Source organism: Phascolarctos cinereus, unplaced genomic scaffold (assembly GCF_003287225.1).
Source record: "Phascolarctos cinereus isolate Bilbo 61053 unplaced genomic scaffold, phaCin_HiC Scaffold_726;HRSCAF=1367, whole genome shotgun sequence".
NCBI classification, from domain to species: Eukaryota; Metazoa; Chordata; class Mammalia; order Diprotodontia; family Phascolarctidae; genus Phascolarctos; species Phascolarctos cinereus.
In genome coordinates, this window is record NW_027556098.1 from 260,774,753 (window position 1) to 260,801,432 (window position 26,680).

Below are 26,680 nucleotides of genomic sequence, written 5' to 3' on the forward strand. Positions count from 1 at the left end.
GCATTCAAAGCCTTTCACAATCTAGCCCCCCCCGCCCTTTCCAGTCTTATTACACCTCATTCCCCAATATGTATTCTTCATTCCAGAGACACTGGGCCTTCATAAATAGACACTCACTCTCTGGGCTCTGGGCATTTTCTCTGGCTACCCCCCATCCCTAGCATTATCTCTCTCCTCATCTTCACCTCTTGGCTTCCCTATTTTCCTTCAAATCTCAACTAAAATCCCATCTTCTACAAGAAGCATTTCTCAACCCCTTTTAATTCTAGTGCTTTCAGTCTTTTAATTTCCTATTTATTCTGTGTATAGCTTGTTTTTACATATTTGTTTGCTTGTCTCTACCATTAGATTATGAGCTCCTTGGCTGCAGGGACTGCCTTTTTACCTCTTTTTGTATCCGCCAGCACTTGGCAAAGTGCCTGATACATAGTAGGTGCTTGATAAATGCTTTTTAACTGCCCCTCCTAGCTTTTGTGTTATTTACAAATTCCTTAAGCCTTTAAAAAGCCTTTTTAAAAAGCATTTGTACCTTTATCCCTATAGGTTCTTGATAAAAATGTTGAATAGCATAGGACCAGGCACAGATCTCAGGATTATTCTCCTGGAAACATTCTTCAGAGTTAACATCAGGCATTAATGATTACTTTTTGGTTCCAACCTATAGAATCATAGACACTTGAAAGAACTTTAGAGATTATCTAATCCAACCTTCCTGTTTTATAGAGGAGGTTACTAGGATCCAAAGAAATTATGAGTTATCCATGGTCACATGGTTCATTAGTGACAGAACCAAAAATATAATCAGAATCTCATTTCCAATCATATATTATTTTGATTGAGTGTGCTACGGTCAAAGCCTTTAGCCACAGCACCTGCATTGAAATAAAGAATATGTCCATTAAAATTAATTCTTATCTATTTAAAATACTTCAAAATATTTTATAAAATATTTAGGCTTACTCTCTCCTCCCCCTTCATGTACTTGACATTAATAAAAATGCATCTGGTTAAAATGTTATGTTAATGAAATTTTCACTTAACTCTAACTGATCTTCGACAGATTAACCCAAATTAGTAAAATATTACTTTATCTAAAAACTGAAGCCAGTAAGAGTCTGCAGGGAGGAGGTACCGTCCAGGCAATAAAAGACACCAAAGAGCTCAGGAAGAGGAAAAAGGAAAGGAAGATCAGACAAATAAGGAGACAATAAGGTAGAAGAATTCAGAAGGCTCAAGTGATTCTCATATTAAAAATAAAGCCAAATTGAAGCTTTTTTTAAAATCTGTTTTTCTTATATATGGAAGAAGAAACACCAAAGAGGGGAAAAAAAGAAACATTAAAAGGCAGTGTTACTCTCCAGGTACCATTGCCTTTTTATGGCTTTTGGTTTTGTTTTCTACAAATAGCTTCTGATGACAATATAAATGTAAAACAGTCATTAATAAAATGGAAACTGTCCAAAGACAGACAATTATAGGTTAAGAAGCTTCTCCTAATTGATTTTGATCTAGTGTTTTCCCTTTGCTAATTTAATCATAAATCCATTGTTCTTTTTTGCTGTCCATTTGAGGATTATTACAAATGACCCTGAAAGGTAGGTAGGTTTTAATATATGCTGTTATATACCATTATGTACATATAGAATTAGACAATTGGTTGGTTGGTTGTTGTCCTTTGTTCTTGAAGAGGAGCATAATGATATCACTATTATAGAGTCAAGTTACGGCGTGTCCTCCTCTGGCTGATCAGACCAATACAAGCTTGGACTGCTCTACCACAGGTTGGGCACAAATAGTCCATGTGAACATTTGGGGTGGATTCTCTAAATGTGCACATGTCACGTTTCTTTTGGGCTACTGCAAATTCTGCTTTGTTCATAGAGCACAGCATCTTCTTTAAATGAGGGCACACCATGCTGGGTGGTTCTGTGCCAGTGTCTTCCATGTCACACCATCAATTTCAAAGGTCTTAAGAGACATCTTGAGAGTGTACTTGTATCATTTTTTCCGACCACCTTATGAGCACTTGTCCTGTGTGAATTCTCCATAAAATAGTCTTTTTGGTAATACGTTTGACATTCGAACAACATGGCCAGCCCATCAGCATTGTAAACACATACATGTAGTAAGACTTGACTTAAACCTGTGGTTGATAAAATAGAAACTTTGAAACAGTGGTAGAACTATAGTTATTAATTCATAATTTTATAGAGAGCTTACTATAAATGAATATTTGAAACTTGAAAAGTTCAGGTAACGTGCAACTCAAAAATTGGGAATGTGAACTTTGAAATATTTATAAATGTGATCAAGAATTAAAAACTTGTGTTATCTTGCAGTGCCTACAAAAAGATAATTCAGGCTCTAATTCAAACTATAAATTATTGTTTTGCAGTGTATTTAAACTCTTTTCCTTGGAAGGAAAGAAAGCTAAAATGTAATCTAAAAATATACAGAAAAACATGCATAAGAAACTTTAATCTGGAATTTGATATAATCAGCCTATAAGCAATTAGCCACTGTAGAGTATCTTAAACAATGAAAATTTAAGTCATTTAATAGTTTTACAAACCAGAGGGAATTTTTTCAAGCTCACTCTTTATAATTTACTTTTAGCTTCAGAAGATTATTAGTAAACAGAATGACCTGATGAGAGCTACAAGTGCTGAAACAGTGTGCCAGGTATGTAGCAGTAACCAAAATATAGTATTTGCTCAATTTCTGCAACATGTACTTACCTCTCTTTTTTCTAGAGGTTATCAAAATGTACTATGTAAAATATATAACTTTTTCCATAATGAATCTTGTTTATTAATAGTGGGATACAACCATGTCACCAACTACTCAAAAACCTAGAGTGATTTGCCATTGCTTAGAGGAGAAAATATAAACTGCCTGGCATTCACACAGAGACCCTGAGTTCAAACCTGTCTTTCCAACCTGATTTCATTCTGCTTCCCTTCATGCACTCTATGTTACAGCCAAACAGCCATCCTTGAGCTTGTCCTACCCACTGCTTCCTCTTTGCTTTAACATCAGCCTCTCTGCCTAAGAAGCACCTTTCTGTACTTCCTCCTGTTTAAATCTTCTCTTCTCCAAGGCCCAATTCAGATGCCACTTCCTCCATGAAGCTTTCCTTTACTTCCTACAGATAAAAGTGACCTCTCCTTTCTCAAATTCTTATACCTCTTCTTTGCTCTTTCACATTCTATGTAGGTCAAGGGAGTCAAGGAGGTTAATGAGCTGGGAATCCAGGGTATTTGAAGGATCATTATCAATATTAATATTGAAGTCCCAAGTATATAGGGAGGATTTGGAACCAAGAGGAAGACTGTGAGCCATGTTCTACACTCCTTTAGAAAGGGAGAAGGGCAAGCAACCATACAACCTTAATCTGACTAGAGTGATATAGTCAGATGGATTGAACCTCAAAGGAGGAGAGGTAGCTGATTGGTGGCAGCAGACAGAGAGTCTAAAAGTTGTCAATGAGAAGCAAGAAATATGCCTAGTCTTCTCCCTGCTCAATATGATTATAGGGATAATAAAAGAGATACTCAGTGCTGGATAGGATGGCCAGATATGCAGTGTCTTCTGAGGGGAATAGAGTAAGATTCCAGAAGGCAGAGCCCCTCCTCTCAATATAGCTAAAAAAGTTCAGGACCATACATGTTGTCCCATCTTCACACCTAACCCATTCCTTAACCATCTCATCATTGAACAGTTGTAGTAAAAAAAATTTTTATTATGGTAATTTTAGATACTTTTCTAAGGTACACCTATTTTTTTTCTTCAAAGAAATAAAAAAAATATCATTTTAAGCATGTATCTTATATTTAAGTCAGTATACATCTCTTTTCTCCTTTCATACCCCCAGCTCCTCTCTCAGGAATAAAGATCTGTTGTTACATACTCCTTTGGTTATAACATATCACATTATGATTTATATCATCACTGATTTGCCCCTTCCCAAGGTTAATTCTGTGTTGTGGTGGCAAACACATTTTAAAAAATTATGTACTTCCTCACTTGCTTTGGGTTCTGCCTTTCAGTAGAGGCCCACTAACTCCTATTCCTACAGGAGATCATCTGCATTCACATACTATCTAATCACATTACTTCAAACCCTCAGTCTTTTATTTTGTCACCTTTGGCCCACCCTTCATCATCCCCTTGCTGATGAAACAAATACAAAAAATATTCTATAACATCTCAAATATTATATCAACTACCACTAGAAAAATTGACTTACCTTGTTACCAAGTGAGAAATTCTTTGTTTTAATAACTCTGTGCACTCCTCCACCCAGCACACACCCTTTTTTCCTAAATTATCCTACCCTTTAGTACTTAGCTCATATAGTATATAATCCATGCTGTGTTCCCCTATAGAATGTAATCTCCTTAAGTAAGGACAAGAAGTATTTCATTCTTGTGTCTTTACTTTCATTGTCTAACACAATGCCAGGTACATAATTGGCACTTAATAAATACTTGTTGATTGATGAGACAGAGAGAGAAAGAGAGAGGGGAAGGTAGCAAAAGGAAGAGTAAGACATGGATGATTATTTAGTGAAGGAGACTGGAAAGAGCAGTAGGAGGGGCAACAAAATAGAATGTGTCAGGAAAACCAGATAAAAAAGTGTGCAAGAGGAAAAGATGATTAACAATGTCAAATGTTGCAAAGAGGTCAAGAATAACTGAGAAAAGACTGTTTGGCATTTAGGTGATTTAACTTTGGAAATATCAATTTCAGTTGAATGATGAGGTTGGAAATCAGATTGCAAGAGACCAAGAACTCAGTAGAATTCAAGTTACTGAGTATAAACAGCTTTTTTCAAAGAATTTGATTATGAAAGGAAAGACAAATATAGGATTTAAAGCTTTATCCCCTCAGAAATCATCTAGTTCAAATTGTTCATCTTAAAAATGAAGAAACTAAGGCTTAGAAAATTTAAATGTTTATCCCAGGTAATAAGAAATTTAAATATTTTGGCCACGTAATGAGAAGACAGGACTCGTTGGAAAAGACCCTGATGTTGGGAAAGATTGTAGGTAAAAGGAGAAGGGGATGGAAGAGGATGAGAAGGATAGATAGTGTCATGAAAGCAACAAACATGAGCTTGGACAGACTTCAGGAGATATATGGTCCATGGGATGATGAAGAGTCAGATACAGCTTAACAACTGAACACAAAGCCCAGGTAGTAAGTATCAGAGCTGGGATTTTTATACAAGTCATCTGATTGTTAATAGACTGTTCTTTCCACTAAACTATCCTGCCCAGTGCTTTTGCCCAATAATACACTTTTAAATATAATATTCATTTGTTCTACAATCCACAATTCTCTAAAAAGAATGTTCCTGCTGAACTCACTTAAGAAAAAAAAAGCTTCTAATTTTTATATTCTCCATATGCCAGGAGCACACACTGATAGAACATGTTTTAAATACTCTTCTAATTAGATTAGATGTTAAGATTGTTGAGTATAAAACTAAATACAGCTGTAGTTTTACCAAAACTTCATTTTTAATTACCACGGGTATTGTTTTTCAGTCTATTCTTGACAACACAGCTGTTTCCAAGTTTTCCTTGCACTTTCTGTTATTTAAAGGATTTTTCATTTGTGAATATATTTTCTTCTGATTTTATATAATATTTCTCCCCATAAGATCAAACACAAAAGGATCAATCATTGCTAAAAAGTAAAAGTAAATAAAAGAAATCTGAAGGGACAAAATATCTTTTAAACATTTTCTTATCTAAACATTATATTTTTGTGGGGCCAGACATTCAAATCCTTATCTTTCATAACCTTAAAAATGCAGACTTTTTCATAGACTCTTTAGAAAAAGTAACTTAGAATGGAAATGTGACAGTTACCTAAAAACATTTATTTACAGATGTGACCTGATATAGAACCATCTAATATAAAAATTTTTTCTCTTAAAACCTATCCTGTCATCTTCTATATTCCTATTGAATGCACTACACCTTCCTAGTAACCCAGGTTTGTAACCCTCTGGCCTTATAGCTCTCCAGACTGACCTATTGGTATATATGCCTTTGTCTACAGTGTCCAATTCTAATATCTAGCATTTCCTGGACTACAAACATTTCCTGACCATTACTCTAACAGGACTGACCAGTCATATTTCAAGAATTTAGAGTACTAGGCATTCTACGACTTTCTGGAGCAAGTCCGTAGAGACTTGGAATATATTTATATTGATTGAGAGTTCCAGTTGGACAAGCCTTGAGGCTTATTTCTTGTGTTGATATGAAAGAGGCTAATAGCTCTAGTTTCCAGGACAGCCATACCCTATCCCCTGCTTATAAAGACTTATTTTAGGGCATATCTAGTAGTAATCCTCAGACCATTTTTAGGTAACCTTGACAGCACTGGAGAATGGTTATATTCATTTTGTAGTATCTAGGTGAAATCATGGTTAATTCACATGAGCATAGCAAGCTATTCTTTCCTTCCTTCCATCCCAAAAAGTGTAATGGAAAAAAATTGTTGGTAACCAGTTCTTCACATCACAACATCACAGGGCACAGACAAATAAATTCAAAGTATACACAAAATAATATCATAGGATGGAGTTGGCAAAAAAAACACTAATAAAGAATTCTGTATTTGGAGTTAAAAGATATAGATTCAAATCCTAGCTCGACTACTTACTGCCCATGTAATCTTGAGCAGATCACTTAACCTCTCTCAGCCTTAATTTTTTCTTCTGTAAAGGGAGAAGATTGGGCTAGATGATCTCTAAGGCCCCCTCAAGTTCTAAAGCTATGATTTTATGCCCCCCACCCCAGCTCAAAGAATGTAGCAACACCCATGAAAGCCAGCTAGTTGGCACAGTGGATATAGTGCTAAGCCTGGAGTCAGGAAAACCTGAGTTCATATGTGAACTCAGACACTTACTAACACTATGTTCCTAAGCAAGTCACTTTACTTCTGCTTGCCTCAGTTTCCTCCTCTGTAAAAATGGGGATAATAATAGCACCTACTTCCCAGGGCTTTTGTGAGGATCAAATGAAATAATAATTGTAAAGCATTTAGCACAGTGTTTGACACATAGGAGACTCTATATAAAAGTATATTCTCTTCCCTCACCTCTACACCATGCTTAAAGATCTGTGCAGGTGTAAAGATGTGTCCCATTGCTACCAAAAAGGTAGGAAGCAAAGAATGAGGGAGGAAGCCAGACACAAGCTACTAGGACTATAATAGAAAAATTGAAAGACAAAAATTACAGAAGAAAAGGGTTAAGTATAGGCCTAGCTCCAAAAAAAAACTCATAAAAGGGAGGGGAAATGAGTAGAAATGCACAAAAATGATATAACATATTGAATAAGTATTTTACCATGAAGGAAAATAAACCAGAAGTCCTCAATGAGAAATAATTGACAGAATCCCCAAAGATCAAGGAATAACAATTAAAAAAACCTCCAGAATGGTTTAAAAAATCCATAAAACTTCTAGAAGAAGGTATTAACATAGAAATTATGTCAGAAATCAGCTCCTAAACCTAATAAAAACAATAATAAAGTAGTAAAAGCTCTGAAAAAGAGAATGGCAGATTTGGAACTCAAATACAAAAGTAGAAGTAAATTTGGCAGAAGAGAAGCAAAAGCAATTTTGAAAGCACACATAAATTTTCTACAAATCAAAGCATTTATGGAGACAGATATGCAGAGAGAACTTAAAAATTGGACATCTCCCAGTGGAACATGATAAATTCTGAAATGAGAATAGTATCAGTCAATAATAGAAGAAAACTGCCTAGAACATTTTTATACAGATAAGAAAATGATGCTTGATCAAATTCATATCAGAGAATAACCCTTTGCTTGAAACTCCCAAGTCATGTAGTAGTTAAATTCAGAATTAAAATGCCAAACAAATTTTTAAAGCATCTAAGAGAAAGGTCTTAAGTTAAGATGCAGCATCAGTTCAGATAAGCCAGGATTGCTCCACAGCCATGAGAAATCAGAGAAAAGATTGAAATACACTGTTCAAAAAGCAAAAGAACTCAAGATGCAGCCTAAAATAACATTCAGAAAAACTGAACTTAATCCTGCCTTAGACGCATACTAGCTATATGACCCTGAGCAAGTCTGTCTCCCTCAATTTCCTCTTCTATAAAATGGAGGTAATAGCACCTACTTTGCAAGGTTATTTTGAGGATAAAGTTAGATAATTTTTATAAAGCACTTTTTCAAACCTTAAAGTGTTACATAAACACTAGTTGTTTTTGCTGTTGTTATTCCATAAAAAAAAGACCTTCAACAAAGGACATTTGAAGCATTCCTTAGGGGGGAATGGAGCAGGGCAACACAGGAGCAGACTATTCTACTTGCAAACATTTCAAACAATGGAAATACAAGACAGATAAACAAGTACAATTATCCAGAAAAGACCTAAGCAATGAAATCATTGCTATCATGTTTCTAGGCTATTGTTTAAAGAATAAGAAAGTTTAACAACTGATTACTTTTTAAAAACCAGAGGGATCATCAAGGAATAAAAAGTATCCAAGAGGCTAGATTTAAAAGAATCTTAAAGAGTCAAAAGAGGTTGGAAGAACTGAATTAATATTCCATGAACTAAATCCTATCCTCCTTTAATAGTGAATAGTGAATCTTTTGGGAAGTCACTTGAATAGGGAGAGGAAAGGCAGGAGACAGGGAAGAGTTGGAGATGCACTCCCATTTGGTCTGGAGATGAGCAGAAAAGGGATAATTCTCTCAGTAAACTTAAGGGGACAGTGAGGTAAGAAAGTGGCGACAGGGGACTACCACTGGAGAGAAGGCATATTGCCCTAGATAAAGAAATGAGAAGATGCCATTAAAGAATATCCTCCCTGGGGAGAAGAGAGAGTGAGGTGAGTATATGTCTTTGGTAAGAAACAGGGGCCTTATAATGGGCTTCAGCTGAGGGAATGATCCACAGTAGGAGAATATGTTCTCTGAGCAAGGTTGTGCTTTTTTCTCAGGACTGCATCTTATCACAGGAGAGGAGACATGAATCACCAGGAGTAGTCAGTACTTAGGGAAGTTGGGCAAACATGGATCCAGAAATAGGATTCCAGGCCTTAGGAGAGGATTTGGTTGTCATGGCTGGAAATATAACTGACTTCAGGACTCAGGTTACAGAGTGATTCCCACCATTCTTCACTGGTTCCTTCATGAATTGGTATTTCTGGATATAAGTCTCAGGCTCCACCTAAAGTAAATAAATAAACAAGAAGAAGGGAGATGAGGTAAGATCTACAAATAAATGAGATGGAGGAGGGGGCTTCAGAAATGGTTCTTGAGAATTTCTACCTAATATGAGGAAATGGAAAGACTGAGGAAGGAACACGAGAGAGTATAGCCCATACATGGGGAAGTAGAATTCATAATAGACTAGAAGGAGATAGAAATAAGGAACAGGCCAAAGTAAATTAAATCTTCCTGGAAAGTTTTCCAGAAAACATTGCTACTTAAGCTAAAAGATTGGATGGTGGGGAGAGCGAAGGAAATATTTTGTACAATACACATATCTGTATGAGGAAAGAGAAGGACCAGATGGCTCTGAGAACAGCTCTCTGTCCACTATTCCATATAGCCTCACAAATGAATATCAGTGCAAGAAAATATAAATATAATCCTAACCAAAAAAGACTATAGCAATCTATGTAAAAGATTATTTAATGTGTTGTATTTATTCCAAGGATGCAAGGATGAATCAACAACTGGAAAATAATTAACACAGTTCATTATATTAGGAAAATAATTAACAAACTATTATATCCAATATTAGGAAAATAATTCACATAAAAACAATCCAAACCACATGATTGTTTCAACAGATACAATCAGTCAATAAACATTTATTAAGTACCTTCTGTGTGTCAAGCACTGTACAGTGCACTGGGTATTCAAAAAAAACAGAGTTAAAAATTGTAAAAAGCCTAAGCGTGAAAAAGCCATTTTAAATGATGAGTCTATATCTAAAGTCAATAGCTATTATAATTTGTAAGGGAAAATAGATGCATCAGTATATTCAAAGATTAAAAACAGGATGTTCCCCTTTCCCATTAAAACACAGTCCTAGAAATACTGGTGATAACAGTTAGAAAAGAGAAAAATCACAGCTTAATCAGCAAATTGTCAATGACATATTGGTTCACTTGAAAACATGAGAGAAGCAGCAAGGAAATTAATTGAAACAATAGTTTCATAAATATATCAGGATGGGGGGCAGCTAGGTGGCGTAGTGGATAGAGCACCAGCCCTGAAGTCAGGAGAACTTGAGTTCAAATGCGGCTTCAGACCAAACACTTGACCCTGGGCAAGTCACTTAACCCCAATTGCCCAAATAAGTAAATAAGTCAGGATGCAAAGTAAAATTCGCAAAAATCATCAGCATTTTATATAATAACAGAAATCAAGAGGAAATTATAGAGAAATCCCATTCAAAATAATAAAGATCACATGACCAACAAGATTAAGAACTAGATGTTTTCTCTGATCCTGACAAACTCTAAAATATCTCCAAAATAAGAATTAGGTGCAAGAGATAAAACCATTTCAGCTGTCTTCATGGTCTAAGACACCAAGAATCCCAAAGAAGTTAAAACCCAATGAACTAACAATAGAGAAGGCTATCCTTTCCCCCACCATGCGGCAACACGGCTGCATAAACTTGTGGTAGAACTCAGCTCTGCCCATCCCACCTTACTTCTCCCAGTGCTGCAGAAAACGGGTTACTCTAAATGCGACTGCAATGTGACATCTTTCTCTGCTCCACAAGTAGTCTTCCAGAGAACTGAGGAACAAATGAACATGTACACCAGAGTGTACATGGAGCTACCAGGTTTTCATGAAGCAAAGGGTGGCCAGTCCTGTTCCCCTCAAAGTCACTTGGAGCAGAGACTGAGGCTAGGGGAATATGAATTGTCCAAAATGGGAAAAAGTTGACATGGCTTTCAGATGCAACCAGCAGGAAAACCACAAGGAAGGAGTCAGAAAATGAGCAATAGAGAAAAAAAAGGAAACAAATTACCAAAGATCTTGGGAGGAAGAAAACACAGTTAAAGCCCTTGAGCATAAGCAGATAAACCAACTAGAAAGCTATTAATAACAAAAAGGAATTTAAATAACACAGGACCACTGTGTGCCTACCAGAAACCAGAGGAAGGAATGTAATAATGTGTTGCAAAGAACAAAGGAGTTCAAAATGCAATCTAAAGTGACATTGCTAGCATAGCCAGTAATAAAAAAAAAGTTGAAAGTTCAATTTTAAAAAAAAAAAAAAGGCATTTGAAGCATTACTACAAAGAACACCAGATGGGGCAGCTGGGTGACTCAGTGGATAGAGCGCACCAGCCTTGAAGTCAGTAGGACCTGAGTTCAAATCTGGCTTCAGACCAAACACTTGACACTTACTAGCTGTGTGACCCTGGGCAAGTCACTTAACCCCAACTGCCAAAAAAAAAAATAACACCAGACCTAAGCAAATTATTTGCTTTTCAAATATCCGTATACAACAGAAACACCAGAAAGGTAAACAAATATAGCAGCCAAGAACAATTAAATAACAACAAAAAGATCATTAAGAGATTTCTTTCTAAAAGTATACAAGGCAGGGCTGTTAGGTTTCTCAGCAGATAGAGCACTGGACCTAGAGTCAGGAGGACCTGAGTTCAAATGCGGCCTCAGACATATAACACTCACTAGCTGTGTGACTCTGGGCAAGCCACTTAACCGCAATTGCTTCACAAAAAAGTAAATAAATAAATAAAAGTACACAAAGAAACAAAGGTAAAAGCAAAAGTCAAGTAGAAGTGATGGTAGAAACAGAGATGAAACATAATGGACTAAATCTTACAACACTGTGCCTACAAGTGAATCAGTGTTTTGTAGGACTAAATGGCAGAATGAGAAGATGCACAGAAGGAAGGAAGAGAAAAAGATTAAGAGTTATCGAGTCAAAGGTTAATAATGAAGGAATAATAACTCCTGTAATTTTTCAAAAAGAAGTCTACAGGAGAATAGGTGATTTGGGATAGGGTGCACTTCCAACCCAATCTCCAAACTCCATTGGTAAAAGGAGTGATGCCCTTTACTCAGTGATGAACGTTCTCACACCTGGACATGCCCCTCAACATTCCAGTGACCCTGAACTCTTACAGATAATCATCCAAACCATATTCCCCATGCCCTTACTGCCCAGTTCCTCATTTCCATCCCCTTGAACCCTCCAAAGTTTCAACCAAATGTCACTTCCACTGTGCCTTCTGGAATGCTTGTTCCATAGGAAACAAATTTCATTTCATCTTAAATCTTTTCCTTTCCCACTCCTTCTATCTACTAACAATCACTGAAACCTGGCTTTTCCCCAGATGACACAGCCTCCCTTTCCGGTACTGGCTGTATCTTCACTTATTCTCAGCTCACTGAGATAGAGAAGTTGGAACACACTTTGCTCCCCATTATCATTTCCAGGTTCTCCCCCTATTGCCATCACTCAGTAACTTCTCTTCCTTTGAGATTCATGCAATTTGTAACCACCATTCCATCAAAATCCTGGTTGCTATTGTCTGAAGAACCTCTGATCACTCCCATTCCTTCCTCAATGAGTTTGATACTTGGCATATAACTTTTTTTCTCCTTCTCAACTCCCACCCTCAAACTGGGGGACTTCAGCATGCATATTGACCCTCTCTCTCTCAAACACCCTAACTGCTCAGTTCTTCAACCTGCTCATTTCCCATGTCCTACTCCTTCATCCCACCTCACCCACCCACAAAGATGGTCATACCCTTGATCTTGCCATCACCTACAAATGGACCACATCTATGTTCAAGAATTACAGAATCCCCTATTTAACCATAATCTACTGACTTTTCATCTTTCTCTCTGCCTTCTCTTAAAAAACCCTGCTCTTCATAAATATTGGGACATCCAGTTCCTTAACCCCTCAGTTTCTCAGGCCATCTCCCCTGCACTAACCACTCATTCCTCTTTTTCCCATCTTAACCCATGGGTGAACTTCTTTAACTCCACACTGAGCTTGTCTCTTTAATCCCAAATCCCCTCATGTTGCTGATTTTGCCCAACCCACGGCTCATCTTGGATCACTCTCATCATTCTCCATCTTCACTCCTCCACGTGTGCTGTTGAATAAAGATGGAGAAAATCATATAACCATTCTGACTGGGTCCACTACAATTTTATGTTACACAAATTCAACTGGGCCCTCACTGCTCCTAAGGTATATGTGTTCCTCACTCATCAACTTACTCTCCCGCTCTCCACAGTGGCTCTTCCAAACCTTTTCATCCCTACTTAAACCTCCCATGGCTCCCCACTCTCTCAGGCCTCATATTTTACAGAAAAAGTTGAGACCATTTACCATGAGCTTCCTTTTCTCCCCTCTTCTTCATCGCCTATCATTCAGATGCCTTCTATCACTAATCTCCTCCTTCACTCTATCTCACGTGATGAAGTGGCCTTCTTACCAAGGCTAACCCCTCTACTTGTTCAAGTAATCCTGTTCCATCCCATTTCCTCCAACACATTGCCCTCACTGTCATCCCCACACTGTCGCGTAGTTTCAACCTCTCCCTTCCACTAGTTCATTACTTTCTGTCTACAAATTTGACCATATCTCCCCCATCCTAAAAAATCTTGGTCCTTCCAATCCCCACTAACTAATGTCCTATGTATCTTCTGCCCTTTGTAGCTAAACTCAAAAAGACCATCTACAATAGATATCTCTTTCTGTCCTCCCACTCTTTTCTTAACCCCTTACAATCTGGCTTCAAACCTTATCATTCAAACCAAAACTACTCTCCAAGGTTACTAATAATATCATAGCTGCCACATCCAATTGCCTTTATACTATCCTCATTCTTCTTGTCTTCTCTGCAGTCTTTGACGTTGTTGATCATGCTCTCCTCCTTGATATTCTTTTCTCTCTAGGTTTTCAGGACACCACTTTTTCCTTGTTCTCATTCTTACCTCTGTGACCATTCCTTCTCTGTCTCCTTTGCTGGATCTTCTTCTAGGTCACACCCTCTAATTGGAGGTGTCCCTTAGAGTTCTGTTCTTCTCTGACCTCTGCTCTTCTCCTTCTGAACTACTTAGTGATCTCATCAGTTCCCATGGATTTAATTACCATCCCTATGCAATTGATTCAAATCTACCTATCCTACCTGAAACTTTCTGCTGACCTCCAGTCTCACAACTCCAACTGCCTTTCAAGCATCTCAAATTGAATATCCAATAAACATCTTAAAACTAAACATAAACAAAACAGAACTCCTTACCTTCCCCCCTAAATTGTCCCCCCTCCCCACCCCCATACCTTCCTCATTACTGTAGAAGGCAACACCATCCTAATCATTTAGACTCAAAAGCTCAGGCTTACATCCTGGATTTCTCACTAACTCTCACCTCCCCCTCCTCAATCCAATCTGTTGCCAAGATCTGTTGATTTCACCTTCACAACATCTCTCAAATTCACCTCCTTTCTCTCCTGTAATATTGCCACCACTCTAGTGCAAGCCCTCATCACCTTAAGCCTAGACCACTGGTGAATGGGCCTACTTCGATTCTCTCCTCACTCCAGTCTATCCTCTGTTAAGCCACTAAAGTGATTTTCCTAAAGTGAAGGTCTACTCATGTCACCTCCCCTACTCATTAAACTCCACTGACTCCCTATCACTCCCAATATCAAATACAACATGTTTTGGTGTTCAAAGCCTTTCATTACCTAGCTCTCTCCTACTTTTCCAGTCTTCTTACCCCTTACTCCCTGCCATGTACTCTTCAATACAATGACACTGGCCTCCTGCATGAATAAGACACTCCATTTCTCAGCTCTGGGCATATTCTCTAGCTGTCCCCTTTGCCTGGAACATTCTCCCTCTTCCACTCTTGCTACTGACCTCCCTGGCTTCCTTGAAGTTCCAAGTAAAATCCTTTCTTTTACTGGAAGCCTTCCTCAACCCCTCTTAATTCTAATGCCTTTATTCTGTTAATTACTTTCTATTTATCTTATGCATAGCTTGTTCTGATTTTATTTGTTTATATGTTGTCTCCCTCATTAGACTGTAGGCTCCTTGAGGGGAGGTACCATTTTTTTGCCTCTTTTTTGTATCCCTAGTGCTTAAGACAGTGCCTGGCACACAGTAGGCACTTAATAAACATTTAATGATTGATTGACAACAGAAAAAAGAGAGTCAAGGGGCATGATCTACAAGATAATATTATAGCAACTGCTTAGAAGAGGGATCTCGAAATACCTACCTTAGAAGCTAATTCCAAGAGGAATATGGAAACTAAAGAAGGAATAAGTAAATATAAGAGCCATAATTCAAAAAATTAAAGTCTAGAATAGAAAGGGAAGACAAATAATGAAGACAATGAGAGAAATAAATCTTTTTTTAAAAATAGTATTTTTAAACTAACCAAGGGAGATTTTACTTGAATACTTATCTGTGGGGGCAAAAAGAAGGGATAATTAAATAACTAGATAAAAGGAACTTATTAGTTAAGCTAAACCCTAAAACTAGTGAAAAGGGTAGCAAGAGAAAGGGGTTATAGCTTGAAAATAGGGGGAAGAGAGCTGATGAAAATAAAGTTACCTTAAGGTAGATTAAGTAAAAATAAGAAACAAAATAATGTGTTTACAAGGGAAGAGGAAGAATATAATTTTGGGGAAAATTTATTATAGACATGTGAAGAAAAATAGCAACCTGACTCATATGACTTTAAATATGAATGGATTTATCCATCCATTAAAATAAAAAAGAGTGACAGAATGGATAAGAAAACAAAACCTTACAATCTGTTGCTTTCAAGAAACACACCTGCAAAATAAAACATAAAATAAAATGAGTAGCTGGAAAAAATTTATTTTGTAACAGGTGGTTCCAAAAGAAGCAAGAATTACAATCATGCTGTCAAAGTGAACACAAACATAGAAAGAGGTAAACAAGGAAACATTATGATAAAAGGAACCATAGACAACAAATCTAAATCAATTAAACTTATGTGCTCCAAGTACCTCCAAATTCATATGCTTCCAAATTCATAAAGGAAAAATTAGCTGAACTACAAGAAGACATAGATAGTAATCCAGGAGTGACAATAATACAATAGTAGGAAGAGATTTTAATGTCTCTGTCTTAGTTTTTGACAAATATAACAGAAAGATTTTAAAAAAGGGGGAAAGTAGAAATGAACAAATTACTGCAGAAACTAGAGGTAAAAAATTTATGACATCTTTTAAATGACACTGCTACAAAATACATTTATTTCTCAGAACCACATGGAACTTTTACAAAAATTAACCATGTATTAGGGCACAAAGATATTGCAAAGAAATATAAAAGACAGATGGATTCATAGGAAAATTCTTTCAGATTTTTAAAGAAAAGTTAGTACCAATACTACTCAAATTATTCTAAAAAATTGTTTCTTAATTTAGAAAGCACTCAACCAGATTCTTTTATGAGACAAAAGTAGTCCTAGAGCCTAAACCAGGGAAAGATAAAGCACAGAAAGAGAACTGTTGATCAGTGTCATTCATGAATGTCAATTCAAAATACTTAAATAAAATCCTGTTAAACAGACTACAGTGATCCAAGAAATTATTCATCTTTACCAAGTTAGATTTATACCAGGGATACAAAGAAGATTCAACACTAGGAAAATAACCAGCATAATTAATCTTATTTTTAAAAGAACATCCAAAACCATATTATCATCTCAATAGTTGCAGAAAAAGCTTTTGACAAAATACAACACTCATTTATGCTAACAACCCTAGGCATTGATGAATGTTATTTAATATCATAAAATATATCTGTCAAACCAAAAGCAAGCCTCTTTTGCAATGGGGGTACCCTAAAACCTTTCCCAATAAATAAGGATGCCTACTGTCCCCAATGTTATTTGATATGGTTCAGGAAACTATATATCAGCAAAGATACTATGAGACCATTAGCAGTGTCAGCAAAGTTGTAGGCTACAAAAAAACTGCAAAAGGCATAAAATATCTTGAAGTCAGTCCACTATGACATATAAATGCAATTACAAAACACTTGATAGAAATAATTGCTTGTCATAGAATGTGTAATGATAGCTCATGGCTGAGCTATACTAATGTAAAAATTATGACACTACTTAAATCAATTTATAGATTTAGTATTATATCCATCAGACTACCAGTAGATTATAGAACTAGACAAAATAATAAAATTCATCTGGAGAAACAAAAGATCTAAACCTCATGGGAAATTTTTTAAAAGAAAATAAAAAAGGAGGAATGAAAGAGAAGTCACACTTCTGGGCCTCAAATTATACCATAAAGTTGTAATGGTTAAAAACTATTTGGTACTGATTTAAAAATAGAAAAGTAGATGAGGGGAACAAACTACATGCAAGAATCAGAAAGTCTCACTCAGTTGCCCTATGTTGAAAATATTCTGAAATTATTTCTACAGAAATGGAAAAGCTTACTAAAGCTTTTAAATAAATCTATTGATCAAAAGCATTTTAGACATATGTTTCAACTGACCAGTTATCAGTTCCCATGTGTTTAATTGTCACCTCTTTGTTAATGACCCTGATCTGCATATCCAAATTGTTCCTTCCCTGAGATTTAGTCATGTATTACCAACTGCCTATTGGACATTTCAAAATGAATTTCCTCCCTGGCCCCCCAGAACACACTCTAATTCCAAACCTCCCTGTTTCTTTTGAAGGCACCGTCATCCTTCCAATGTCTCAGGTTTATAATATCAGAGTTATCTGCCACTCCTCATTCTTCTTCACTCCATGTGTCTAATCAATTGCCTACTCCTGTTCTTTCTACCTCCCATCTTTCCAATTGACTCCTCTGCATTCATATAGCTACCACCTTTGTTCAGGCCTTTATCACTTCTCATCTAGATTAGAGCAGCTGACTGCTAATTGGCCTGTCCACCTATCTTTACCATCTTTTTGTTCTAGAATCTAGACCCTGCTACCAAAGTAATTTTCCTTAATCTCAGATGTGACCATGTGACTCCCCTACTTGGCTAAATCCAGTGACTTCATATGTATCTCCAGGATAACATGTAAACTTAAATGTTTGATTTTTAAAATCCTCTACAGCCTGTCCCCATCCTATCTTAACAGCCTTGTTAGCATCACTTCTTCCACCCACATTCTTTGATTCAGCCAAACTGGCCTTCTGTCTTCTCCTTACAGAAGAAACTCCATCTCCCATCTCTGCTTTTACACTTGCCATCTTCTATATCCAGAATGCAGTTCCTTCTTACCTTTGTCTGTCTCTTAGGGTCCCACTCTTCTTTTAAAATGCAACTCACACCCTACTTTCTACATAAATCTTCTTTCCTGATCCTCCAACTGCTAGTGCCCTCTCTCCCAAACTAACTTGTATATAACTACTTTGTGATGTGTGTACTTGTTTCTTTCATTTTAATTGTATCACCAGTGTCTGACACATAGGAGGTGCTTAATAAATGCTTGTTGATTTGAATGTTCTTTGGTATTCCACAAAAACTGATCAATTGCCTTGCTGTTTTCTTAGAGATCAAGATTTATCTAGTAGGACCTTCATTTCTTCATGTAAAATTGGAATATTAATACTCACATTACTACCCCACAAGTTGTTATAAGGAAAGCACTTTGCCAATTTTAAACATGCTATAGGAATGTGAGCAGGGAGCAGTGGTAGAGTGGACAGAAAGTCAGCCTCCAGTGGGATTCAATTCCCACCTCTGGGCCACTTTTCTAGTTAGTCTGTAAGACTATGAATTGGCTAGGAGACAGAGACAGAGACAGAGGAGAAACTCTGTACCAATGAAACCTCAAAACCAGGCTGTATTCCTAAAAGAATGTTCGTTGTTATCCCTGTCCCCCTCCCCCAACCTAACACACACACACACACACACACACACACACACACACACACACACACACTCTCTCTCTCACTCTCTCTCTCTCTCTCTCTGGAATGATGGAATGATGGAATGATAGAAGGAATATAAACTCTTTATGATCAGGGAGTGTTTCATTTAAGCACAATACTGTTCATATACTTGATGCTTTGTAAATGCTTGTTTAATTAACTTGAAGTTGTAAAATAGTTTGCATTCATAATTACTAAAAAATGAGCAATTTGGTTTTATAGGAACCAAAACAGGAAGATTCTGGAATTAATACCACTCTTCAGGTATATTTCTTCGGAAAAGAAGGAAAAAAGAAACTTCATTATAAAGAATTTCGAAGGTTTGTATCTGTAAAGAGACTTTGAGTTATAAAATATAAGGTTATCAATATTTAAATAAGTAAATAAATGACTATATCTATTTTAGTTACCCACTAGTAAAACTATATTACTATGAAATAATATTTGCAGATTTATATAGCACTTGTTTCTAAGAATTCAGTCTATGAAGCATAAAGCTACAATATCAAATTCATGAATGTAGTAATCCTTGTAAAAAAAAATCTGTTTTTAAAAAAACATGGCACTTCAAAAAGTAATATCAAAAGTAAATATGAATTATCTGCTCTAAGAAAATCTTATATATATAAAAAGTAAAACCAAAACAGATAAGGGGGCTGTGTTCCTTTAAATAATCAATTCCTAAAATGCATGAATGGATACAACTTTAATTTATACCAACTTTTCGGGAATACAATTCTTGCTTTTAGCAATGTTCACCTGTAATGAAAATTATTAGTACAGCAAGATAAAATATCTAGCAATAAGTAATCGGTATTTTTTCATTTTTGTTCAAGTAGCAGAAAATAGCTTCTGTGTGAATAATATAAAACCAAAACTTTAGCTGACATACCAGCAATGTAGTTGATAGAGTCATGTATTATGAGTCTTGTAAACTCAAGTTCAGATCCTACCTTCAGCTCCTGTTATCTATGTGACTATGATCAAAGTACTTAACTTCTGTCCTGGTTTCTTGTAAAATGAGAATAATAATATAAACAATACCTAACTTGGGGTTATTATGAGGCTCAAATGAAATATGTAAAGCTCTTTGTAAACCTTGAAGAAGTCATTTCTCATTATCTTATTTTCATTGTTTTTGTTGGGTTTCATATAGTTTTTCAGTTGCATTCAACAAATCTGATGGTGTTAACCAGTTATCACCCTTTACTATTGCTTGAGGTGGTCTTTTTATTCTAAAAATATTTATCTTTTGACTGTTCATCATGTGCTCCTAAAATGTCTGTCTGTTTCCTTTTTGGCAAGGATATGTTCATCTTTCTATAGCTACCTTAGGGTAGTCCCTAAATTTTAAACTGGTTTTTGTTAGGATACTTTCCAAGTCTCTTATAGTCCACTTTACAGTTCCAGAAGTGTACATTAAGATTGGTATTGTGGGGCACGAAGGTGGCACAGTGGATAGAACACCAGCCCTGAAGTCAGGCAGACCTGAGTTTAAATTCAGCCTCAGACACTTACTAGCTGTGTGACCCTGAGCAAGTCACTTAACCTCAATTGCCTCCCCCACAAAAGAAAAAAATTGGATTATGCAGACATAATTGTTTTAAGTGTATTCTTGACATTTAGTTGTGATTTCAGGTTGCCAGTAAGTATTGCCACACAGCACTATATTTCATGTATCTTGCCTGGAGGTGTGAGAATAATTTTGATACCTCTACTCAATTTGATCAGTTCATTGTGATTTAATGAGTATCAATGATTATGTAAGGTAGAATAGAATGAAGTTTGATTTAGTTAAGACTGTTAGAATAGGAGTTGTGTAAGTTAGGATTAATTAACCCACTATGTATTGATTATCATATTGCTTTTAATTGACTTTTAGGCTAGAGTTATACTGTTTTATTTAGGCCTGTTACAAAGATTTATATTAACTTGTGTATTATTCTTGCTCTACCCCACTCCTATAATGTACTCTGAGAACTATGTTCTAAAACAAACACAGTTTCCCTATTTTCTCTGTTTTTTAACACCCAATATTTATAACTACTTGTGCAAAGTCCCAGAACTATAGTGACTAAACACTGGTGATTGTCCCTTGGCCAATTGGAGAGGCTTCACTTCTGGAATTGATCAATCATGGCTTGTACTACCTATGCTATTTTTAATAATCTCTCAATGTCTGTAAAAACTTGAAGAGCCCAAGCAGAGGGATCCGTGATTGCAGAGGAGAGTCTTAGATCCAGATAATTAGAGCCCACTAGTCTCCCTAATAGATTGATAATCTGCTTGGAGCTTTGCTTCAGTTTACTAAACACCTACTACATGCTAGGTATTGAAGATACAAGTACGAAGAATTAAATAATCCCTACTCAAAATGAGCTTACATTCCAATGAGGAAGACAAACAGTACATATAAAAATATATACAGTATATATGAAGCTAATAAATACATGGATATATGTATACATATGCACCCATACACAAAATAGCTAAATGCAAGGTAGTATAGGGGGATAGGGCACCAGCAGTTGGGGGATGAAAAAAGGCTTCATGCAAAAGAGGAAGCTTAAGCTGCATCCTACAGGAAAAGAGGGGCTATCTGAAGTAGGGAAAAGTCGTTTTAATTGGGAAAAAATTATTGCAGAAAGTTTCTCTGAAAAAGGTCTCAAGGAGGCATCTAGGTGCCACAGTAGATGGAGCACCGGCCTTGGAATCAGGAGGACCTGAGTTCAAATACATCCTCAGACACATAACACTTACTAGCTGTGTAACTGTGGGCAAGTCACTTAACCCCAATTGCCTGACACACACACACACAAAAAAAAAAGAGAAAAGAGAAAAAGAAAAATGTCTCTAATCCAAGATATATGCGGAACTGATTCAAATATGTAAAAACAAGAGCTATTTCCCAATGGATACCTTGTAAAGTGAAATAAACAGGAAGTTTTCAAAGGAAGAAATCCAAGCTAACAACAAATATATCTTTAAAATGTTCCATATCACAAATAGAAACATAATAATAATAGCTAGTATTTATAGCACTTTATGGTTTGCAAAGCACTTTGTAGATGTTACTTCATGAGATAGGTGTTATTATGGCCCCAACTTTACAAATAAGGAAACTGAGGTACAGAGAGGTGATTTGTCCAAGGTCACATAGCTGTTAAGTGTCAGAGGCAGGATTTGAACTCAGGCTTTCCTGACAGCAGGTCTCATGCTCTATCTTCTGTGCCACATAGCAAATTAAAACAATGTTATACACATACAAAGATTACAACAGAGCAAAATGACAGTTTTGAGAGGGGCTGTAGTAAAACCAGGACATTGATGCCCAGAGCTGTGAACTGGTCCAGCCATTCTGGAAATGAATTTGGAACTATGCTCAAATAGTCACCATACTGTGCTTACCTTTTGACTTAGCAATACCTTTACTAGTCTAAGATCCTCCCTCCAAAAAAAAAGGAAAAGGACCTATATGTGCAAAGATGTTTATAGTAGCCCTTTTTTTAGTGACAAAGAATTAGAAATTAGGAGGGTGTCTATCAATTGGGGAATGGCTGAAATAAAGCATGATATATAAATGGGATGGGGTAGTGTCATGCTATTAGATATGACTTAGTTGTATGAGACAGATTGGAGTGAAATAATCACAGGTCTCATAATTAGTCCCTATAACTGTAAACCAAGGAATTATCTTTGAGTAGAAAAATGTGCTATTTACACATCAATTTTGTCATGTACACATAGGGAAAACATCAATACTAGCAACATTTTAAAATATAAAATAACTGTGTATCTTTCAGAGATTTATATTGTCTTTACATTGTTTGCAAAATGCTTTTTTAAACTGACTTTTAGGATACACTGGGTCAGAAGTACCTTATCTATTCTTATCATCTTGGTTTTTTTTATTGCATTGTACATAAAGAAGTGCACAAAGACTTGGAAATCACTCTGATAACATAATTACTAAATGAAACACTGGAAAATAACACAATAACAGCATTTTCATAGAATTTAGTACCAGAAGAGACCTTAGAGATGATCTGGTTCAGGCTTCTGTTTCCAGATAAGGAAACTGAGGCCCACGGAGACTAAGGTATTGGCATGAGGATATCAAACTAGTGGCATCCTTTAGCTGTAATTTTAACTAATTTATTTCAGTACTGAAATTGAATACCTAACTTAGTATTTCTTGTATGTTATAATTTTATATTTTAATGCTTAGATTTATGGAAAATTTGCAAACAGAGGTACAAGAAATGGAATTCCTACAGTTTTCAAAAGGTTTGAACTTCATGAGGAAAGAAGACTTTGCAGAATGGTTACTCTTTTTCACAAACACTGGGAACAAAGCTGTTTACTGGCAAAATGTGACAGAGAGGTTGTCAGCAGGAGAGGTTGGTGTACATGTACTTATTTATGTGATAGAGAAGGAGTAGTCACAATTGAACTGATTTCTCTATCTGATTTCCTTTCAAGTTATCCAGGTTTTATACTTGTTCTTTACCAATATCACAATAATCAAAAGTTCTGTTGATATATTTCCTAAATTCAAATTATTGTTCAAATGTATTTACTTTTCAAATATAAATGTTTTTGTCTGTTTGTCAGAAATATGAACATCTGCCTGATTTAGCAAATCTCTAAGTTGACTTTTTTAAAGTACTATTTTAATTGGACTTTTAAAATCCAATGAACTGTACATGCAAATGAGAATATCCTCAATTGGGTGGGGAAAGGGGAATGAGAGGGCAAGCAATAGATATTAATGGAAATTAATGATCTCTCTGGCAACTGAGGATGTTATTTCTTTATTTCAATTGATGGTGTTATTAAAGTAACAGGAATTAGACTTAATTATAATTAGATCTTATATTTACATAGCACTTTAGTTTTCAAAATAGCTCTGAGATCCATATCTGTATATGTTTTTTTATACCTTCTACTTGTTTGATATATCTTTATAGAGAATTATATTTGTTCCTAAGCCTGAAAATTCTTAACCTATTTACAAAAATTCAATAAATCTAATTTTTTTTTTTAGAATATTAGTTTGGAGGAATTCAAGTCATTTTGCCAGTTTATAACCCACTTGGAAGACTTTTCATTCACAATGGAAATGTTTAGTTTAGCTCATCGCCCTGTCAAACTAGGCAAGTAAAATGTAATCATGAACATTTTTATTTTGTAAGCCATTCTAAATCATAGTTCAACCAGATGATTACTCTCAAAAATCAAACTCATCCATCAAAATACTGACCTTTTAATCCGGTTTGTAAGAATGCATTTTACTGGGGCAGCTAGGTGGCGCAGTGGATAGAGCTCTGGCCTTGGAGTCAGAAGGACCTGAGTTCAAGTGCAGCCTCAGACACATGACACTTACTATCTGTGTGACCCTGGGCAAGTCACTTACCCCGATTGCCTTACCGGAAAAAAAAAGAATGTACTTTACTGCTGATGTAGTTATCTGTATTTCTATTTGTATCTTTAAACTTTATATCTTTATGCAGTTATAAAAATTTATTACCTTTAAAAACATTGTTATTTTAGCACCACATTCATTTTCTTTTAGACACCTCTCACTTTTTTTGGTTATACTTTTCTTAAAAACAAGGGGGGAATATATAAAAGTTTGTTTGAAACTAATTTTAAATGGCAAGAAACTATCTTATCACTATTATACTGACCATTTTAAATACAAATCTACATTGTGAGTATTCCTTTTTGAAATCACAGTCCAAAGCATGGGACGTGACTGCACAAACTGAATTGAATTAAAGAGTAGGAGAGGCAGTAAGCATTTATTAAACACCTACTATGTCCCAGGCACTTTGCCATGCACTTTTATAAATATTACCTCATTTGATCTTCATGACAACCCTGGGCAGTAGATATTATTATGATCCCAATTTTACAGTTGAGGAAAGAGAGGCATAGAGGATGCCCAGGGTCACATAGCTAGTAAGTGTCTGAGGCTGGAACTCAGGTCTTCCTGACTCCACGTCTAACACTCTATCCAATGTGCTACTTAGCTGTAGCTGTTGCAGTGGATCGAGCAGTATCCAAAAGGTAGAAGTAAGTTGAGCCCTATCTAGGCCAAATATGAGTGTAGGTGCAGTGACCTCCAATGTATTATTTAAATTTTCTGCATATATCAGAATTTTGTCATATCAATTACAGTTGGAACTAATTTGATCATCATGGTGGTTGAAAATTTAAAATACTGCGTTTGTCATGCCAAGATTTTCATTGTAATGCTATTTGTAATAATGAGATTTGACGTATTTGCAAGATTACTGGTTTGTACTTTCCATGTAACTCAAGTTGCTAAACACTGAACACTGAGGTGGTACTAAATTCCACTTGTATCACCCCAATCCTGTGGGGTCTATATAATGTTCTTTTGTTGTTTTTTTTTTTTTGTTAGCGGAGTTTAAGAGAGCTGTGAAAGTGGTAACAGGCCAGGAGCTCTCAGACAATATTTTGGACACCGTCTTCAAGATCTTTGATTTAGATGGTGATGATTGCCTTAGCCATGGAGAGTTTCTTGGGGTCTTAAAGAACAGGATGCATCGAGGCTTATTGGTAACAAGTGCCAGTTTTTATCCTTAATTTCAAATACATAAAATTTGTGTTATCTAATCTCAGTTTATATTATCTAATCCTTATTGCAGCAAGGCAATCCTTTTATTCCTCCTCACTGATTCCCTATCTCACTCCCCACAGTGGCTATTCCAAACTTTCTTTTCTCTCCTTCAGCCTCCAAAAGTGTCTTCTTGATCAGCCCTGAGTCTCATACTTGATAAAGAAAACCAAGACCGTTCTCAGTGAGCTCACTCTCTTCATCTCACAATCCTTTGATATCCCCAACTTTCTGTTCCTGTATTCTAGTCTCTGGTTGGAAAAAAAAGGCTCTTTTCCCTAAGTCCAAACATTCTGCAACAGAGATTTTTAACTTTTTTGTGTGCATTATGGACCCCTTTAGCAGTCTGGTGAAGCCTATGGACCTCTCCTCACAATGCAGAAAATAAGATACAAAAGATGAATATTAAATATTAAAATGTAATTTTTCCTCCACCCAAGCTCATGAGCCCCCTGAAATCATCCTCTGTTCTATATGTCCTCTTGGCCCCACTCCTTCCTGTCTTCTCCAGCAGATTGCCTCCGCTATAATCATTTCTCTTTTTTTAATCTACATTCTTTCCCTGTTTACTGCTTCCTGCCCTCAAATATGCCCAAATCTCACCAGATGCTTCTGTCTCCACTAGCTTTCATTCTATGTCTTTTTCCCCATTCTCTTCAAAACCCTCTAGAATCTGCTTCCTACCTCAACTGAATTCCTTTCTCCAAAGTCACCAGTGAGATCTTAATTGTCAAATCTAGTGTCTTTTTCTCAGTCTTCATCTTTCTCAGCCTCTCTGCAGTATTTGACACTGTTGGTCTCCCTCTCCTTCTGTATACTCTGTCTCTGAGTTTCTTGTGAACCTGATCTTTCTTGGTTCTCCTCCTACCTATTTTTCCTTCTCATTCTCCTCTATTGGATTGTCATCCATGTCATGCCAGTTAACTGTGGGTACTCCCCAAGGCTCTGTCCTGGGTCCACTTCTCTCCTCTCTTTTATTTGGTGACCTCCCAAGGGTTCAGTTATCATATCTGTCCAGATGACTCTCAAATCTATATATTCAGCCTAAGTATTACT

General features: G+C 36.2%; 1 protein-coding gene across 2 annotated transcripts in view; it reads left to right on the top strand.

Annotated features, from left to right (window-relative positions):
- Positions 1 to 26,680, top strand: part of MICU2 (mitochondrial calcium uptake 2) — a 182,682-nt gene that overhangs the window by 145,744 nt on the left and 10,258 nt on the right. The window contains exons 7-11 of one of the 2 annotated variants that reach the window (XM_020968774.2): positions 2,617 to 2,682; positions 19,201 to 19,298; positions 23,207 to 23,378; positions 24,026 to 24,134; positions 25,409 to 25,566. In XM_020968774.2, the coding sequence (XP_020824433.1) occupies positions 2,617 to 2,682; positions 19,201 to 19,298; positions 23,207 to 23,378; positions 24,026 to 24,134; positions 25,409 to 25,566 (603 nt within the window). The remainder of the gene's footprint in view (positions 1 to 2,616; positions 2,683 to 19,200; positions 19,299 to 23,206; positions 23,379 to 24,025; positions 24,135 to 25,408; positions 25,567 to 26,680) is intronic. The other variant, XM_078147081.1, reaches the window with a different exon arrangement.